A 20955-nucleotide genomic window follows, 5' to 3' on the forward strand; every position below is an offset into this window, starting at 1 on the left:
GGTCTAACAATTAATTATACACCTGAGGACAAAATGAAATTAGATCCCTTCCCCTCGGTATATTTTGAAATCAATTCTAGATGGATTAAGGACTTAAATTATGAAAGACAGATCTTTAAAACTTGAGAAAATATAGAGGACTTCTCTTTCCTACCTTGTGCTGCTGGACAGTACCATGATTCTAAAGATCTGTGTGAAATGTTGCTTATTTGACAGCAAAGGATTCATGCTGGTTGGAGAGAGTCAGAAGTTCTGATGATAGAAGGGATCCCCAGTTAGACTGTCTTTTTCTTTTTATTCTCCCAATAATAAATTTCACTAAACATCTCTACAATATGTCAACTGTCATTTGCCTGGAAGTTTTACTTATTTTTCCCTAAGCATACCAATGCAGAGGTTTTCCAAGTGAAAGACCTCTCCATAATGCCCTGAGTTTTACCAACTCACAAGTTGTACGCTGTTATGACCAATTTTCTCATGTTTATAAACTTAAAAATAATTCTCTCTGAGCAAGTACTCCTATCAGAGATTCACTCATGTCTGCTTTTATGTATTTTTAATAATTGCACATCCGTGATGCAGGTCTGTGTCCTGAGATAACTTAGAAGGTTTCTGTACCACCAGTCGGCCTCACTATTTCACATATTACCTAGGGGTGGGGAAGGATTTCTCAAGAGAGATTAAACTTTAGCCATTAAAGAAAACAAAGAAATCTCTCTATATTAAAATTAGGAAGATCCAAAGACAAGCCACAAATGAGAGAAGATACTTGTAACTCATACAACAAATGATTGACAGAGGATTATTATTCATAATAAGTTCTCTTAAAAAGTAAATTAGAAAAGATAACCCAATCAAAAACAAAATAAGCAAGATAAAACCAGGAATTTAGCAGATAAGGAAATATGTATAGCCAATAAACATAGGAAGATGCTACTAGTTAGGGAAATGCAAATTAAGACTGTGAGATATGTATCTATATCCAAGTAGATTTGTAAAAATTCAGTCTGGCAACACCAAAGCCTTGAGAGCATGTGGATAGTGGTAACTCAAACATTGCCCATAGGGATGTAAACTGATACACCTGCTTTGGAAAATAATTTAACTATCTTGAGAATTTAAACATTTGTGTATCTTATTGCTACCCAACAAATCCACTCAAAAAATGTTTGTAGACATGCTCCTTGAAACAGCAGTCATAGCAGTAATGTTAGTAACACTTACTGTTATTACTATCAGCGTCAAGTGCTGACAGCTGTGTTGAATCTATACTTTCACAATTTGAAATGTTAGTAAGAAAAAGAAAACTGAAGTGACTCAAATATACTTTACAGAGAACGAGATAAGTAACTTTTTTTATATTGGCCCAATGGATCATTATGATGCCATTAACATTGTATGAATTACTGCTATACACAATTTTATGAATGAGTCTGGGGATATGTGTGAAGACATGTTAGAAAACTCTATAGTTTGCTCAAAAGTAAGCAGAATAAAACTTGATTGTTTACACATCACATTTATAATGAAACTAATGTAAAAAGTAATAGAAGTATAAACTCAAAACTCTTGATCTGGGTTTAGGTCTTGATCTCAGGGTCATGAGTTCAAGCCCTTCATTGGGCTCCACACTGCTGGTCATGGAGCATACTTAAAAAGAAAAAAATTAATCAACCATGCCAGAAGAAAAACTTAGTTTGTTCATTCTCTCTATGGGAAATACTGCAAAAATTGTGTTCACGAAGAGGCAATCAAATATGTAGTCCTAGAGGGAAAAACCTTATATTGAGTCAGGCCTTAATTAATGAAGGTATGCTATTTTTTGGATTTTGTGATTTTCTTTCTTAATACATGACAGGTCTGTTTTTGTTTTTCGGAGTTAGGCTACAAGCCCAGCATGGCACCCAGCACAGGGCTTGAACTCATGACCTTGAGATAGAGTGTCGGTGCTTACTAGCTGAGTCACCCAGGCACTCCTAAACATGACAGACAGGTTTCTAAAATTTGAATTTGTTGTGATTTTTTTTTTCTTGTTCTAAATAAATATTCACCTCAATTTCAGGTCTCACAAATCTTAGAACTGTTCCTGATCAAATGACATGGTAAATTAAAAGGATATAGTAAAGGAAAGCTTCAAGTAAGATATAATGATAAATGAAAAAATTATTCAGGTAGCCTTTGACTGGGTTATTTGTGCCTTCAAAGGTCCTAGATTCTGTCTTTTCAGTTTAGTAACTTCTCTATAGTTTGTTGGATAACTGGCCTATTATGCCTGTACCTATGTATTTTTTTCTTTTTTTGTTGTTTTTATTATGCCTTTGATTGCCTTGTAACTTTATTTCCTTTAAACCATTTACCTACCTAGCTACAGCTTAGTTCAGACTTGATATAGAGATAAACAGTAAAATATTTTTCTCTGCCATGTAGATTTTTATTAAATTATGAAAAATAATTAAAAGCTAAATTAGCTTTCTTTTTTTTTTTATTATTTATTTATTTATTTATTTATTTGACAGAGAGAGAGAGAGAGAGAGAGATCACAAGTAGGCAGAGAGGAGGAAGCAGGTTCCCTGCTGAGCAGAGAGCCCGACGCGGGCCTCGATCCCAGGACCCTGAGATCATGACCTGAGCCGAAGACAGAGGCTTTAACCCACTGAGCCACCCAGGTGCCCTAAATTAGCTTTCTTGATGTGTATCTTTAAGCTCTCATTTTATACTCCTAACTATTGGGAATTACGCCTGCAGTACCATTTATTTTGGAAATTTGAACATTAGGAAAGCTTTATGAAGGTGCCACTAGGTGTAGAAAATGCAAAACTCTTCACAAAACCTTGAGTTTTGTTTTTATGAAGAAATGCAGTTAAATCTTTAGGTTATGTAAGGTATGGCCTGCTTGGATAATTGAAACCAGACTTTAATGGTTATGGCAGTGAGGTGATAAAAAACGTGGCCAGATAAAATTAAAGGCTTAGTATCAAGTAGAGGCTTACTGGTGATATAAAGTTTGAATTTATATAGAATAGATTTATAGAAAAAATTAAAATTACTTGTACATTTTCAGTGACCCATGAAAATGGATGTAATTTTCAAGAAAAATAATTATCTAAATCTCTAGAAATAATCTGAACATTAATATTACAAATAAATAGGCTTTTGTCTGTTAGAGAAGTGCACTTAAATGTGGCATTTTAAATTCTAGGGTATAAAAGATGGCAAGTCCAGATAGAAGTAAGCGGAAGATACTAAAAGCCAAAAAAACAATGCCTGCAAGTTGCCGGAAGCAAGCAGAGATGCTGAGTAAGTCAAAGAATGCCGAAGCACTGAAAACAGCAAACGGGAATAATGTGTCAAGTGATAATCAGAATTCAAGTACTGGTGTCATAAACAGCAAACGTGGACATTCTGAAAATGATGCTTCTTTATTGGACTCTAACAAAAATTCAGTATGCTCAGAGAAAAGTAAAGCATCTTCTCAAAAAGTAAGGAAACCACTAGAAATTGTTGATTCAGGAACAAGATTGGAATACACTGAAGAACAAGTTGTGTGCCCTTACCAAAAGCCAAGTAAAACAGTAGAATCTTCCAAGAAACTCTTTACCCAAAAGGCAAAAGATTCACAAAACACTTCTGAAAATGATACTGAATGTCAGACAGATGTAACAAAATCCTGTTTTGAACAACACAAAGAAGACTGTAATCTGAAATCCATTTGCTGTCCATCCAACGTATTGAGTGGTATGGTTCAAATGCCCAAAACTACGGTAAACAATACTTTGGATGATAAGAGAATTGACAAGATAGTTTCCTATTTAGAAACAAATTCCAATTCTGAGTCGTGTGATAAAAGACAACGTGACATTTTAAGTTCAGATACCCGTTTTGTGTCTATTGATAAAATACCCAAGTTGGTGAATTCAGTCCTTTCCAGTAACTGTGCTACTGACATTTTGAAAAGTGAAGAATCCTGTAGAACCTGTCATTCCAACATTTCAAATTGTGAAAGTATAGACTCAACACGGCTGTCAGCACTTGACGCTGATAGTAATAACAGTAAGTGTATACTTAAGCATATTTTGGGGAAACTAAAATAATCATAGTCAACTTTCCTTTTGGGTTCTTTTTTTTTTTTTTTTTTTTTTTTTAGCCTCAGATATAGAAACCATAGAGTATATAAAGCCAGGAAAAAAGTAAATGATGACAATAATCGTTTTGGAGTGTCTTGTTTCCAAACCATTTAGGGTGAGGAGGGGGAAATGGTATCCTCCGTATCTGAAGGGAAGTAAATTCTGCCAAAGAAAGAATCAGTCGTTTTCCCTTGAGAGTACAGAAAATCAAAACATGACTTACGGCAATTGTTTGATTTATTTCATCTACATGTCTTCTTATTTTGAAGTTTTATTTATTAATAAGGAGGCGAGCTGAAAGAGTGTTTTTTTAATTATTAGTAAACTCATTTCTTTCCATAGAATTGACCTGAATCATATGCCAAGTGTAAGCTGATAGATAATATGTATATTTATATACGTAAACATACATACATGTAGGCTTGGAGTGACAGAAACATCAAATAGTTAACCAATGAAATTCTAGAGTTATAAAATCATTAAAATAGCAAAAATAAATTTCATTCAAAGTAGAATATTTTTTGTAAGTTAATGATATATAAGAAAAAACATTTCATGGGATAAATTTTATTTGTGTTCTTGTCTAGGCTACATAGTGATTATTTAATAAGATAGATTTAAAATTGCTTAAAAATAACAGCATCACCTATTAAAAATATGTCAGACTGCCTAAGTAACTGTATAAAAAATAACGTGAGAACACTTAAGTAACTAGAGGTCTAAGTGCTATAAGTTATTCAGTTTTTGTCAGAATTAAATAGGTATTAAATAAAGTTGAAAGGGAGGTGTATCTGATACCAGAATCCTACCTATGAACCTAAGATAATAATTTTTGTTAAGGTTAGGTTTATCACAGTTTTTTAGACAATTACATTTCTTAAAAATGCTGCCTTGGTCACATTTTAGTTTTTCTATTTCCTTAGAGAGTCCCTGGATTAGAGAAGTCCCGATTCCTTCCTTAGAAGGAATATTTTTACTTTCTGATCTTTTCATTTCCCCAAGGCCATAATCAAAAGAAGAGGATGTTTTCAGAAAACAAAGAAAGTGTTAAGCGCGTGAAAACTTCAGAGCAAATTAATGAAAATATTTGTGTAGCTCTGGAAAAGCAAACAGCATTGCTGGAACAGGTAAAACATTGGTGCTTATATATTTGCTTCAGAAACTTCTGATTAGTATAAAATGATTAAAGTTCATAGACCTCCACGATGATTTAGTACAGAAGATTTTCACTTGGTGCAAAGGTGATACATACATGAAAACTGAATCAACCGATAGAGGTATTAAAGAAAGATAATTGTTTACATTACCAACACATATACAGAGTAACCTAGAGAATCATGTCAAGTAGAGTGCTATAGTAGAAAGAGAATGGAATTTTTAGTCACTATTACATTGAAATCTCCCAGAAAGTCAGACACCGCATGACTTGAAGCTTTGCTGAATAATTCAATCTCTTTTGTTCTGGTCTTGGGGTCCTCTGATCTGCCGCTACAGCCGTTTTGTGTATCTAATCACAACTGACCTCTACTTCATAGACTCAGACAACCCAGAAGTCCTGCTGCATTCGGATTTACTTGCCCTAACTTCCGGGTTTACAGAGAGAGGTTGGATTTTCTGATACTTCACTTTATAGCATCATCAAATGCACATTTTGCTTTCATTTTGCCCTATTTTATTTCATTGTCAGACAACCTCCCGTTTGATCAACTCTTGAGTTTAAGTGTAATGAACTTCAATTTTAATAGGTCCTGTAATGAGGACCTGTTTTAATGATCACGTTTTGCTATTTTACTACCTCTAGAATTATTCAACTGAAAGTTATTACGTGGTAGATTAATGTCTTATCAACATTATATAATGGACTTAAATGTCTGAAGCCAAACTATCCTGCCGTTTCAGAAACAGAAACACTACTGTTTTCTAAAGCAGACCATTATAGTTATATAGTTACATATTATATGAATATGTATTCACATAATAATTAAATGGAAACCTTTTTGAAAGAGTCATGCAGAACCAGCATGGAAGGTGAATCAGCAGTTTTTCCCTTTCTACTTTGTCTTTTCTTCCAGGAAGACCAAAGAAAACACTAATTTAAAAAGATGTAAATATTCTGTTATTGGCAGGAAAGGGGTAGCAGAATTATGGTGAGCATAGATTTAGCTTAAGAAAGAAGTTGGGGATTCCAGCTGTGTCTTATTCCCACTGATTAGTAGTTGAATTTAGAAATAAATTCTGATAGGGACATAAAGACAACATTTAATCTTTGAGTATTTTGGGGTCACCGGCATGGAAAAATCACACTTTTCATTCGTTACTATAATCTGTCTCACAAAACACTTGGTCTGAGTTGACAGAGAAAATGGTCCCTCCAACGAGGTTTGAGGAATGTGGTTTATTTTGTTTTCTCAACCACCACCTTCCCCGTCCGCGAAGTTTCTCACACATTCCTCAGAGACATCTTGGTTTTTAGCTAATTACTATGGTTTTACCTATCTCCAAATAGCTAGCTTCCCATCATTTGATATTTTAATTCCTATGCAGTTAACTCTCTAAACCACATCTATTTGGGTTTGGTTTTGTTTTGTGGTTTTAATCCCAGTGGAATAGGGCCTACCATTCTGACATTATTGTTCCCTGAGAGAGTCCCAGAGCCACTGACTCTTCTTTTTTAAGGTTTTTATAAGGATCTTGGCCTCATTGATTCCAATTAAATTACTGAAGTGGAGGAGTTTTTCTTGTAAAGTCCACGTTACTCACTCTACCCACCATCTTAGAAAGTTGAGGCAGATTGAAAATATATACTTGCTAGTCTTTCTCCAATCTTTAGGCAACTTTCACTGCCAACGGCAGACTGTACCTAGGATTTCCATCAGCTACCATAATTTTGGACACAGTACCATCAGCAGAAGACATTTATGAGGTATTTGGTGGAAGTTATTGTGTCTTCCTTCTTTATGAGTAACACTGCCACTAAATGAGAACATGTGTCCACTCTAACCAAAAGTAACAACCTATGAATGGAGATTTAGTCCTTTTAAATAACCAAGTTTTAAGAGTCTGCCTCCATCTGAATCACCCGGAGTACTTACTTATTTAAATTGTGGTTTATTGAGCTCACTAATAGTTGAAGACTGTTGTTTTAGGCTACTCTTTTCTCAAACTTACCTAATAAAAATTTCTGGTGGTACCTGTGAATTAGACAGCTTTCTAGGCCTTTTTTCAGGAAATTCTGTTTGGTAAATCCAGGCTAGGGCCTAGAAATCTGTGATTTTAACAAATACCCCATGTGTTACCAGGGAAGTTTCATAAACCCTGTGTGATCTCTGCTTGTTAGCAAAACAGTATTTCCACATTCAAAATATTTAGAAAGTTTCTCCAAGATTCATCTGAGTATCAGCTTTACATATTCACCCCAGCCACTGAACTGGCAAGCCTGTAGTACTCCATAAGAAACACACATGGGTCACAGGTGTCACCTGTCAGTAAAAATAGTATGTTATTTTGAGCACTTACTAGTTGAATCAAATACTTAAAAGTTTGACAGTAAAAATGGTGATCATGTCTAATGTTGAGAAATCACTGAAGAAATGCTAAGCATTACAGAAGAAATCAAGTAGATGATAATGTTGGAAAGCAAGAACAATTGAAAATGAGAAGGAAAAACCTGGGGAATAATCAAAATTGCTGAATACCCCTAATCATCCCAATGATAACCAGTATAAAAGAGTTAGAAACTTTGTGTTCAAAGTTCAAATTTCAAACACCGAGAAGCATGAATTTAGGGGAAGGATACAAATATTGCTAATAAATACTTGGGTATATCATGACAGGTTTTGTTATTAAGAGACATTACCTACTATGTTACAAAAGCAGCTTACTGGAGAATACCAATTCAGCAAAAAATTACAGTGAATATTTCTGAATAGATGGCTCAGGAGAGCTATTCATATCAGTGGGCATTGAGATTAATTATGCTTCCTGAAAACAGTCCCGTCTATTCTCTAAAACATAGCCAGATAATGAAATGCATTAATGTTTCATGTAATCACTACTACACACTGTTAGAACAGCGTGCATTATACCAAATAGCATTAGTCACTACCTAATTAGCCCCGACTTCCCTCCATTTTAGCAATAAAAAAGTCACCCCCTAAAAAAAACCTATGCAAGTAAAGCAGATTATCTTGCACATTTATTTCCTTTATATTAATTCACTATTTTCTATTTTTTGGAGCTCTTTCCAATATTAACCTTTTATACTCTTATAAAAATCTTATGAGCATCACATGTTCAAAATGTTGTATTACCTCCCCATATGTGGACAAGGAAGATGAAGCTGAGAGGTGTGACTTCCCAAAGGTCAGAGAGCTTTGTTAATGGCTGGGTCAAGGCTCAGACTTTCATAATTTGCTTCATATCTACTATAGGCCAACCAACCATTTTCACTGGGCTTTGGCTTTCAGATAAGTAGAGCTCCTTTTGATGGAATACTTGGTTTCAATTATGCTCATTAAAAAAATACAAATGCAATATAGGCTTTAACATTTTCTTTAATACGTATTATGGAATTAACTGAAACATTAGCAAATAAAAATTAGCACTGGGAGAATAAATGTATGTTCTAATGTATCCATATATTTAAATACTGGGTGTGTTTCACTAAATTTGATATTCAGACTACTGGTAACATAAATATAAACATAAAAATGTGAAAAATGTATATTTTATCGATTACAGTAAATCCAGAAAAGAACAAAGCTATTTTTAAGGAGTAGAAAATAAAATTGCTTTTAAGTTTGAAACATAGGGTGTTCTGGTTTTTATTTTAAAATTCTAGGTCAAACATTTGATTCGACAGGAGATCTGTAGTATAAATTACAAACTATTTGATAATAAGCTGAAAGAATTGACTGAGCGCATTGGGAAGACACAGTGCAGGAATAAACATGAAGCCATAGCTGATGAACTCTTCGTAAGTTTCTGATTTCATTTGATTTCATTTGAAGTAGAATCTGGTGATATTTTACGTGTTAGGAAAGGAAAACAATAAAGCAGACCCACATCATCCTTGACAGCAAGCTTGATGTACCATGCCGTAGGTAATAGAGTCTATTAGCAATATTTTTAGCAATACTTTTGGACTGTGTTCTTCTGTTATCAATATTCTGCGTCAGTTTAATAGGCTTAATATATAGACAGTTTCTTTTTTTTTTTTTTTAAGATTTTATTTATTTGCCAGAGAGAGAGATAGAGCAAATGAGTACACACAACCAGGCAGAGAGGCAGGCAGAGGCAGCGAGAGAAGCAGGTTCCCTGCCGAGCAAGGAGCCCGATGCGGGACTCGATCCCAGGACCCTGGGATCATGACCTGAGCCGAAGGCAGCGGCTTAACCCACTGAGCCACCCAGGCGTCCCTAGACAGTTTCTTTTAATTCGAAATATGTTCTATATTAGAGCTTGTATGGTGTATTTCAAACTGGGGGCTTTTGTTCTATGTTCCTAGGGTTACTCACTGATTGGTGTTTCCACCAACATTAATTTTATTATGGCTCAATTAAAAGTTTGATATTTTTATCTTTCATTCTTGTATGCCATACTGGCATCAAACATTTAAATCGTTGCTTCTCTAAGAACTTCTCAATTTTTTAAAAAAAATTTTATTTATTTATTTGACAGAGAGAGATCACAAGGAGGTAGAGAGGCAGGCAGAGAGAGAGAGAGAGAGAAGGAAACAGGCTCCCTGCTGAGCAGAGAGCCTGATGCGGGACTCGATCCCAGGACCCTGAGATCATGACCCAAGCTTTAACTCACTGAGCCCACCCAGGCGCCCAAGATTTTCTCATTTATTTGGGTAGATGCTTAAATCTTACAAGACCCCGTTAGCAGATACATAGTTTTTCCTTCCTCTTTATATATTATTTAGTACTCTGGTTTTGTATTTGTTTTTCTCTTTTTCTTCAGGCAAAAATATCAAAACTTCAAAGACGTATTAAAGCAGTATTGCAGTCTCAGAAGAATTGCTTGGAACCAAATGTATTAGCCAGTAATACAGCCTGCAAGGTTGGTATAAACACATAGGAGTTTTAATTGCTTCATTGACCCACCATTATAAGTAGTTGGATTTTAAGATATGAAATATATTTCCAAACTAAGAAGGCTTTAAAGAAAAATTTATATTCAGAATGTCCTGTGATGCTGTCTCTGGAGAAGATCAGCTTAGGTGGCCAAAAGTAAATGCCACTTGTATTTCTTTCATCAAGAGAGTAGAGAGGTGATTTGTGATTCCCACAATTTTATCATGATAAAATGTTTTGAACAGATACTACAACAAAGTTGACAAAATTTTACAGTGAACATTTGTATACACAGCACCAAAATTCTACCTTTACTTTTTAAAATATGTTTAATATTTTTGTCATATATCTGTCTATCTGTTCATCTCCTAAGCCATCTTTATGTTTGGTGCATTCACAAGTACTAATGTATTTTTTGTATCAAAATACACTTTGTAGCATACACTTCTAAAATATTTCAGCAGGGGTATTATTAGAGTTTGGTATCTGTTAATATTTTTATATAAAATGTAAGTATAATCTTTATTATACATTCACTGAATTTTTTTTCTCGTAGTGTCTTTATTTGCTTTGCATCATATTTATGCTAGCTTCAGTAAATGAATTGGGAAGCATTCTCTCCCGTTTTTTGAGTCTGTGTAAAATTTTCTTACTTCCTTAAATGTTTGATAGAATCCATGTCTGAAGACTATCTGGGCAAGGAGCTTTCTTTGTAGGAAGATTTTTTCTTGAAATTCAGTTCTTTAATAGGTAAGGGGCAATTCGGATTTTTCTATTTCTTCTCGTATCAGTTTTGTAAATTATCTTCACAAAGAATGTGTTCCTTTTATCTCAGTTGTTGAATTTGTTGACATAAATTATTGACAAAATTTTCCTGTCCTTTTAATATTTGTATATCTATAGTGATACACTATTTCATTTCTGATACCAGTAATCTGTGTTTTCTTTTTTTCTTGATCAGTCTTGACTAGGGTTTTAAAAATCTTACTCTCTCTTCCATGTCTCTTTTCTGTTTTTTATAATTTCCTTACTTTTACTTACATTGGATAGGATTTGTTCTTCTTTTTCCAGCTTAAGAGAAAGAGCATTAATTTTTAATCTTTTTGGGCGCCTGGGTGGCTCAGTGGGTTAAAGCCTCTGCCTTCGGCTCAGGTCGTGATCCCAGGGTCCTGGGATCGAGCCCCACATCGGGCTCTCTGCTCAGCAGGGAGCCTGCTTCCCTCTCTCTCTCTCTCTCTCTCTCTCTCTCTCTCTGCCTGCCTCTCTGACTACTTGTGATCTCTGTCTGTCAAATAAATAAAAACAAAATCTTTAAAAAAATTTTTTTTAATCTTTTCTACTAGAAAACATTTAAAGCTATGAATTTCCCTCTAAGCACTGCTTTTTCTAAGCATCTTCTCAGTGATTAGACATTGCACTTTTTTTTTTTTTAAAAGGTTTATTTATTTAGAGGGATGCCTGGGAGGCCCCGTCAGTTAAGCGGCTGCCTTCGGCTCAGGTCATGGTCCCAGGGTCCTGGGATCGAGTCCTGCATGGGGCTCCTTGCTCAGCAGGGAGCATGGTTCTCCCTCTGCCTGCTCTGACTACCACTCCTACTGCTTGTGCTCTCTCTCTCTCTGACAAATAAATCTTTTTAAAAAGATTCATTTATTTAAAGAGTTCATGAGCATGTGTGAGTGGGGGTAGGGGCAGAGGCAGAGCACCTCAAGCAGAGTCCATGGTGAATATGGACCCCAGTTTGGGGCTCAGTCTCACAACCCATGAGATCACGATCTGAGCTGAGACCAAGAGCCAGACCGCTAACCCACTGAGCCATTCAGGTACCCCTAGATATTGCATTTCTGACTACAAATATTATAATCTTTGATGTACTGGTTTTTGTTTTTTAAGATTTTACTTATTTGAGAAACAGAGCAGAAGCAGGGGGAGGGGCAGAGGGAGAGGGAGAAGCGGACTCCCACGGAGCAGGGAGTCTTACATGGGGCAGATTTTTAACCAACTGAGCCATGCAGACATCCATTTGGTTTTCATCAGTTGAAAATAATTTATAACTTCCCTTATGGTATTGTTCTTTGACCCGTGAATTATTTAGAAGTGTGTGTTTAATTTCCAAACATTTGGAACCTTTTTAAATATCTTTTATTGTACCTAATTTAATTTTGTTTTGATCTGAGAACACACTGTGTAAAATTTGTGTCGAGAGTTATTGACACTCACTTTGTAACCCAAGATATGCTTTCCTTGGTGAATGGTCCTTGTATCCTTGAATGCTGGATATAATGTGTAAATGTCACTTTTGTGTTAATTTTGCCACAGAGGTTGATAGTGGTGGATAATGACCCCCAAAAGAAATCCATGGATTAATCCCCAGAACCAGTGACTGTGTTGCTTTATGTGCCAAAAGAAGCTCACAGATGGGGAGATTCTCCTGGTGGGCTCAGTGTAATCACAAGGGTCCTTACAAAAAGGAGTCAGGAAGGTCAGAGGCAGAAAAAAGAGATGGGACAGTGGAAGCAGAGGTTGGGGTGACTGTGCTGAAGACGGAGGAAGGGGCTATGAGCCAAGGAATTCTGGCAGCTCCTAGAAACTGGGAAAAAGGAAACACTCCCCTGAAACCTCCAGAAAGGATGCAGCCCTGCAGCAATGCTGGTACTTCAGTAGTCCTTGCCCCTGGCTGTCCCAAATGAGGGATAATGGTCCTACTGCTGTTTCAGGTGTGGAGTCCTGGGGCTTGGTCCCTGGCTGGGCTTGGCCGATACTGCTACTGCAGCCGGTTACATCTACCACTGCCCCACGTGTCCGGTGGGGACCAAGATGACACTAGCACTGCAGTGAATATGGCTGCTGATTTTGCAGTGTGGAGTGGAGCTTCAGCCACCCCTGCTCTGGGTTTGGGGAGAAGAATGAGTCCCTGGCATTTGTGGCACCTGTTGCAGAAGATACATGGACAACAAAAAGAAAACCGAGAGGGCTCCCTGTGCTTCCTCTCCGCAATCTCAGGATCCTCGGGCAGTCTGCCCTTTTCTTTCCACCTTTCAGAGGCATTTTATGATTATCTGTTGAATTCTTTCCAGCGTTTTTCATTATGCTTAGATGAGAGTAGCAGGGAAAAGTGAGCCACTTTGTGCTGGCACTGAAAGGATACCAAATATTTTTTGCCATTGTTTTCCAGTGTTGTTTGAACCTATTTCTACATATAGAATCTGCAGCCTTAATAACACTTCAGAAGTCTGTCTTTGTGTACAGGCATCTTTGTTCACATTATACACCAGAAAAGCTCATGAGTTGGGCAACCAGTTTGACCCTTTTGTATTGTTTAAGATACACATATTTTTTTAAATACTGCACATTCTCAAAACAAAGCATAGACTAAAACGTCCAAGTTTTAAACAAAACTCAACTGGAAGAACAAGTTGGAAGTTTGATTTATTTCTGGTCTTCACTCATTATTAGTATAGTGAAAGTAAAAGTGTGCTTATTACAGTCGAATGTTTCTGAGTTCCTCAAACAGTCTCATAGGAACAAAATGTTGTCTAACTACTTCAGTATTTGTTTTTCCTTTCCACCCAAGCTAGGAAGTTGATTTGTACTGTCATTATTTTTATTTCTTATAAATATTTTTTAAATTCATTTTGGCAAAGACGCTGCCTGCATTGTCAAGAGCCATTGAAATACATATAATTTAACATATGTTTTGCCATATGTGTTCAAGAATATTTTGAGAACATTTTCCAAGTGAAATTTTACCTATCAAATTTGTGTGGAAGAACACAAGTGGTAACAGCCCCTTTAACTGCATTTTCTTCACCCAATTAACAGGCTACAAGTTCAGAGACCATGAATTTGGATAAGAATTCGGAGTCAGTCAGTAGTCCAGATGAAGGAAAGAATTCTGTGAGCTCTGAACCTTCTAACCCTTCAGAAGCAGCAAGTGAAAAGGTTAATTTATCACAGGATCATGATGAGGCTGTTTCGGAAAGGTAGGCCTTTCTACAAAAATGCATAAAGTTACCTAACTATGTGCTTGTAAACATACCATTTCTCAGTTAAGAATGAAACAGTTTAAAGGTTCATGTTCATTCTTGTCTGTTATGAAGGAATGGAATTGGTTGTCCAGAGCTTATATCATGGTGGTTTTAACAGTAACGAATAGAGGCGCCTGGCTGGTCAGTCCGTAGAGCATGCGACTCTTGATCATCTGGGCAGTGGGTTGAGCCTCACACTGCGGGTAGACTTTACTTAAAACAACAACAACAACAACAAGACCCCACCAGTACTAAATAAAATTTTGAATTGGCTAGGGGATTGGGTTTTCCATTGTGGTGTATTCCAACTTTGGTATGGTAAGCAGAGTGATCCCTTGGTCATTCCCATGGTTTGTGATCTATACATGGAAAAGTCAAGGTCCTATAATATAGTGGCTTACAAAAGTTACAGAGGAGAGTAAGGCTAGGAAAGTTAGGGTAGGAAAAAAGTGCCTAAAAGTATTTGATTCTTATAGGTTGAAAGCATTATCATGAATCATAACTTCACATGACAGTGAACAGGTTAATTTATTTAATTGAGTCGAAAAGCAGCCAAGACCTCTAACTTCTGATCTAGTCTAAAAGATCCAGGGCTGTTAGGGAAGAAGTCATTTAGTTTAACAGAGAAATATGAGTGGTGATTCCTGCCTTGATTAATGTTGGGGGAGGGGCATTTTAATGAGTTCTTTTCTTTGGTCTGGTGATTTGTAAGTTTTGGAGCTTTAGAGTATTATTTTATTTTTTTATTCTTACCATTAACTCCTTAAAATGTCCTCAGGTTTTCCTTTTATGTGATAAATTGTACTCCAGCTTTTAAAAGGGGAAAAATACATAACTCAAAATAAGAAATTATTTGAAGAACACCACCCTTTCCCCAAATAGCTATGCATACTCAAGGAGGCCACAAAATGAAGGAGAGGCATTACAAATCTGTACCATTTGCAGTGGCTCCTTGGTTAGGGGGAATTTACATGCAGTTTTGACTCTTCGAAGAAGCCCTAATATTGCATGATAGTGAGTCCTGAATTTTAGTTTTGTTGTTTTTTTTTTAAGATTTTATTTATTTATTTGTTAGAGAGAGAGAGAGCATGAGCACAGGCAGACAGAGTGGTAGGCAGAGGCAGAGGGAGAAGCAGGCTCGCCGCCAAGCAAGGAGCCCGATGTGGGACTCGATCCCAGGACGCTGGGATCACGACCTGAGCCGAAGGCAGCCGCTTAACCAACTGAGCCACCCAGGCGTCCCTGAATTTTAGTTTTGAACCAGGAAGCTGCTCTGAAGAAGGCATTTATTCAGTTTGTGAATGCAAGAGTCACATTTCAGTGAGTCTTTGTTGTTACCCCTCTTCATGTGTGTGCTGAAACTCATGAAGTGGCAAAAAGGAAAAATAAAATGGTAGTGATAAAAGTGAAAAAGTGTCCTGATGATTCACAGGCCTGTACCTCTGGGACAAATAATACATTATATGTTAATAAAAAAGTAACAACAGTAATAGCTTACCAAAAAAAGTGAAAAAGTGGAGACCCCATTAAGATAGCAGTATTTAGACTACTAACAAGTCAAATTTATCAATGGCTTCTATCTATGACATGAGTAATCTACCTTATGTTCTATAATGAAGGAAGAATTTATGACACTTTTGCCAGGCAGCCATGCTAACAAGTATATATAACTTGACCATGATGGGTGGATTCAATGGTGAGTTTTACAAAACACAGAATAAAGAAACAATACGAGTTTTAAACAAATTTCCAAAAAATAAAAGAGGGAATATTTTCCAGTTTGTTTTATGAGACTAGATACTAAAATCTAGTATGATTGTGATATTCTGGTATTAAAATCAATTTTAACATTTTACAGAAATGGAAAATTACAGTCCATTTTTACCCATAAAATAGATGCAGGTATCCTAAACAAGATACTGGTAAAGCCAAGTCCAACAATCTATAAAAGTTGAGTTTGTCTCAGGAATGCTACAAGGTTAGTTCAATAGTTAAAAAAAATCAATTACTGTAATGTACCAGAATAAGAATCATTATTAACTCACAACAGAGGTAGGATTTGATAAAGTATCCTGTTTATGATTAAAAACAAATTCTTTGCAAACTTGGAATAGGTAGGTAACTTCCCTAATCTGATAACGAGATCTACAAAAACTCTAAAACAGATCTGATGGCCAAATATTAGAAGTATTTTCTTTGAGACACAAAATAGAAGGATGCCTGCTCTTACCACTTTAACATTATACTGGATCTCTTGGCTAATGAAAGAAAAAGAGGTCAGTATAGAAAGGATTGAAAAAGAAGGAAGAAATATTACTATTCTTGGATGATTGGGGTAGGTATATAATGTAGGAAATCCAAAGTAACTTACAGATAAATTATTAGATTTAACAAGAAGTTAATAAGATTGCCAATCTCAGACATGTAAGAAATTATATTCTTGTATACCAGATACAAACAATTAGGGAATTAAAAGATATTTTAGAAGATATGATACCCATCCAGCAGCACCAAACCTAGGAATATATTTAATAATATTTAAAATTATTAAATAATTTTATTTAATAATTATTTGTTATTAATATTATATCTTCTTAATTAATATATTATATATTTATTATATATTAATATTATTAAATAATGATTATTTAAATTTTTAAAATATTATTAATAATATTTTAATAATATTTAAAAGTAAAACATTTTAAAATCTGACAATACTAGGTGTATTGGTGACGTTTTGAAATATATATAATAACTGAAGAAACTTATAAAATTTTGAGAGTAAAGAAGAATTCAGTGGAAAATGAGCAATGTTTATGGGTTGGACAATGCCGTATTTATAGAATATTTTCACTTTTGTTCAAATTAATTTATAGAATGCAGTTTCAATCAGTTTTCCAGTCTATAATTTTGTGGAACTTGACAAGCTGATTTGATTCTAAAATGTGTATGTAAATACAGGGGATTAAGAGACCAAGACACCCATCAACTAGAAAAACAAGAAGGAAGGAATTTGCCATCAGGTATCAGGGTACTACAAAACCGCCGCACTTATAATAATGTGATATTATTCAAGTGACAGACAAATAGAGCAGTGTCCCAGAGAATCCAGAAATCCATGCATATATGTATATGTGATATGTGATGGAGTTTTTATGTCACACCATCTGGGAAATGATTGACTTTTAGTAAATGGTACAGTTACTCTGCTATTCATGTTGAGAAAAATATGAAAGACATTGGCTCTCTGTCAGACGGCACATAAAAATCAATCTCCTGTGGATTAAGGAACTCAATATCTAAAGGAGAATTACAACACTTTTAGAAGGGAATATAAAACGTCCTCATGAACTTGCAGTAAGGAAGGATTTCACAAATTCACAAATACCTTTGCAATAAAATAATAAAGATCCATTTTACCATATTAAAATTAGAAACTTCTCTCAAGCCACTAAAATTTTAGTGAGAAGATAGTCCATCAAGTGGGAGAAAACACTTGCAGCACACAGAACCTCTAGGGGCACAGTACCAGAGTATATAGAAAGAACTTCAGATCAACGAGTAAAAGCCAGATAACACGAAAGAAAAATGGGCCAAAGACTTGTACATCTACTTCACGAAAGAGGAATTCCATGACCAATATTAAACATAGAAAAGGTGCTCAACTACATTAGTAATCAGAGAAATGCAAATTAAAGTCACAAAGAGATACCTTTTCATATCAGGTAAGGAAAAGTAAAACATTTTAAAATCTGACAATACTAGGTGTATTGGTGAGGTTTTGAAATAAAGGGAATTGATTTTATTTAACATTTTGTTGTTACAAGGGTAAACTGGTATAATGCTTTAGAAAAAATCTTGGCATTATCTAAAAATACTGAAGATCTGAATATCCTTTGACCTCACAGCCCCATCCTTTGATATGTACCCTCTAAATGTCCAATGGGACATATGTAGAGGAATGTTTATTAGCATTTTCCATAATAGTCGAAAACCAGAAGGACAAAAAGCCCATCTACAGTTGAAAAGAATAAATTGCAGTAAATCCATACAGTGGAATTCTGTGTATTAGTGGAAACAGAAAAACTGCAGTCACGTGCAGCTGTACAAGGTACTCCCACAAAAATATTATGGAAGAGCAGATGCAAATAGTAGGATTCCATTCAAATAAAGCTCAGAAATGGCCAGGAAAAAAAAAAAAAAACAATATAGGAAGTCAGGGGTAGATGGTAAATCTCAAGACTAAAACAAAGAAATTAGCACTACAAATGACATTTATGGAGGAGACTTATGATATAGGATAGAGGCATGTGGGTTTTTGAAGTGCTGGTCATATAAAATGTATTTACGTGAGCAGCAGCTGCATCCTTAGTAGTTACTTATTAACTACACATGTTTTTTTTTTTTTTAAAGATTTTTATTTATTTATTTATTTGAGAGAGAGAGAGAGAGAGCATGAGAGGGGAGAAGGTCAGAGGGAGAAGCAGACTCCGCATGGAGCTGGGAGCCCGATGCGGGACTTGATCCCGGGACTTGGGGTTCATGACCTGAGTGGGAGGCAGTTGCTTAACCAACTGAGCCACCCAGTGCCCTACATGTGTTTTTAATCTAATTTGAAAATAGCTAACTACTTATTAGAAAATTTAGGGGTTTTTTTAAAGATTTTTTTAAAAATTTATTTATTTAACAGATAGAGCTCACAGGTAGGCAGAGAGGCAGGCAGAGAGAGAGAGAGGAGGGAAGCAGGCTCCCTGCTGAGCAGAGAGCCCTATGCAGGGCTCGATCCCAGGACCCTGAGATCAGGACCTGAGCCGAAGGCAGAGGCTTTAACCCACTGAGCCACCCAGGCGCCCCAGAAAACTTAGTTTATATTTAATGTAATCCTACTGAAATACGTGGGCTCATAACTACAATCTTACTACTTGTTTTCTTTTATCCCTTCTATTTAATGGGCCTTTTCCCCTATTTGTGTCTGTGTGTCTATCTCTATTTTAGCCTTCTTTTGGATTAATCTTTTTTTTTCTTTCCCCATTACCTTGCTAATTATACATCATTCATTGTTTCTTTAGAAGTTGTCCTAAAGATCATGATTTAGATTAATTAGAATCCAATATGAATTAGTACTTTTACCATTTTTGTAGGTAATGCTTGACCCTAGAACCCTGTAACTCCACTTACCGCTCCCCCTCCCTCTTTTGTGTTTTCACACATTTTAATTTTACATTACAGTTGACTGTCAAATAATGTAGCATTTACCCCATGCACGATCAAAAATTCACACATGACTCTTGACTCCCCCAGATTTAACTATTAATAGTCTACTGTTGACTGGAAGCCTTACTGATAACATAAAGAGTCAATTAAACATTTTGTATAAATATATTATATACTATATTTTTACAATAATGTAACCTAGAGAAAAAATATTGTTAAAAATCATAAGAGAAAATACACTTAAGAGTACTGTATTTATTGAAGAAAATCTATGTGTGAGTGGACCTGTACAGTTAAACCCTTGTTGTTCAAGGTCAGCTGTATTGTAATCTCACAAAATGAAACCACTATCTTGTAGAGTCATTATTCGCTGAGAGCTACCCACATATTTACCCCTCCTGTTGCTCTTCCATTTATTCCTTTATTTCTATCATTCCATCTGGGAAAATTTTCCTTCTGCCTGAAGAACTTTGTTATTTCTTTTTTTAGTTTTGCTCAAGAAAAATTGTCAGGTTTTTTTGGTCTGGAAATAATTCCTTTATGTCTTTATTTTTAAATGATATTTTTACAGGAGCATTGAATTGTAGGTAATTTTCCTTTCAGAACTTTCAAGATGTCATTACATGTCTTTTGGTTTCTATAATTTCTGTTGAAAAGTTAGCTTCAGTCTTATTGTGGCTTCTTTGAAGATAATGTCTGTATTTCTGCTTTTAAGATCTTCTACTTCTCTTTGGTTTTCATTAGTATACTATATGATGCTAGTTGTGGAGTCTTGGGTTTAGTGTTTGTTTTTTAAGTTATCTTGATAGGGGCTCACAGTTTTTCATGAGTCAGGTTTTGTGTCTTCAATTATCTTTGGAAAATTCTTGGCCATTATCTCTTAAGAATTCCTTCAGCACCATTCCATCTCTTCCCCCCTGCAGTTTTTCCATTACATGCATCTTGGTACACACCATCCTCCAGTCTGGATATTTTCTACCAACCTATTTTCCAGTTTATGAATCCTCTCTTCAGCTGGATCCAAGTGGCTGTTAAACCCATTGTATCGAATTGTTAATTTCCGTTTGCTTAATTTTCAGTTCTCCCCTTTCCTTATTTTTTAGAGAGAAAGGGCATGTACATGCATGAGCAGTGAGGGAGGGACAAATGGAGAAGGGAAGAAGGATTCTTAAGCAGGCTCCCACCCAGTGCTGAGCCCAACACTCGGCTCCATCCCCCAACCTGAGCTCATGACCTGAGCTGAAATCAAGATTTGGACTCTTAGCTGACTGAGCTACCCAGGCACCCTGCCTTTATGTTCTTTTCTGTAGACAGAGGTGGTGAAAGTCTTTATCTTGTTGTCCATGTGTTGAACATTTTAATCACTGTATTTTCTGATCCATTTCTCATGACCCTTGTATGCAGGTCACTTTGAGCTCTGTTTCTATTTGCTGTTTTTTTAAATTTTTGCCCTGTTTGTTATCTTAATTGCTAATTTTATGTGTGAATCTTGGACACCGTGTAATGAAAATT

General features: G+C 35.7%; 1 protein-coding gene across 3 annotated transcripts in view; it reads left to right on the forward strand.

Moving 5' to 3' along the window:
* The window catches only part of ATF7IP2 (activating transcription factor 7 interacting protein 2), a 51028-nt gene that overhangs the window by 9334 nt on the left and 20739 nt on the right, over positions 1-20955 (forward strand). For 2 of the 3 annotated variants that reach the window (XM_047714469.1, XM_047714467.1), the window contains exons 2-6: positions 3200-4050; positions 5127-5251; positions 8965-9099; positions 10089-10187; positions 14021-14181. In XM_047714469.1, coding sequence (XP_047570425.1) covers positions 3210-4050; positions 5127-5251; positions 8965-9099; positions 10089-10187; positions 14021-14181 — 1361 coding nt within the window. In that variant the 5' untranslated portion in view covers positions 3200-3209. The remainder of the gene's footprint in view (positions 1-3199; positions 4051-5126; positions 5252-8964; positions 9100-10088; positions 10188-14020; positions 14182-20955) is intronic. The other variant, XM_047714470.1, reaches the window with a different exon arrangement.

The sequence above is a fragment of the Lutra lutra genome, chromosome 18, assembly GCF_902655055.1.
Source record: "Lutra lutra chromosome 18, mLutLut1.2, whole genome shotgun sequence".
Lineage (NCBI taxonomy): Eukaryota > Metazoa > Chordata > Mammalia > Carnivora > Mustelidae > Lutra > Lutra lutra.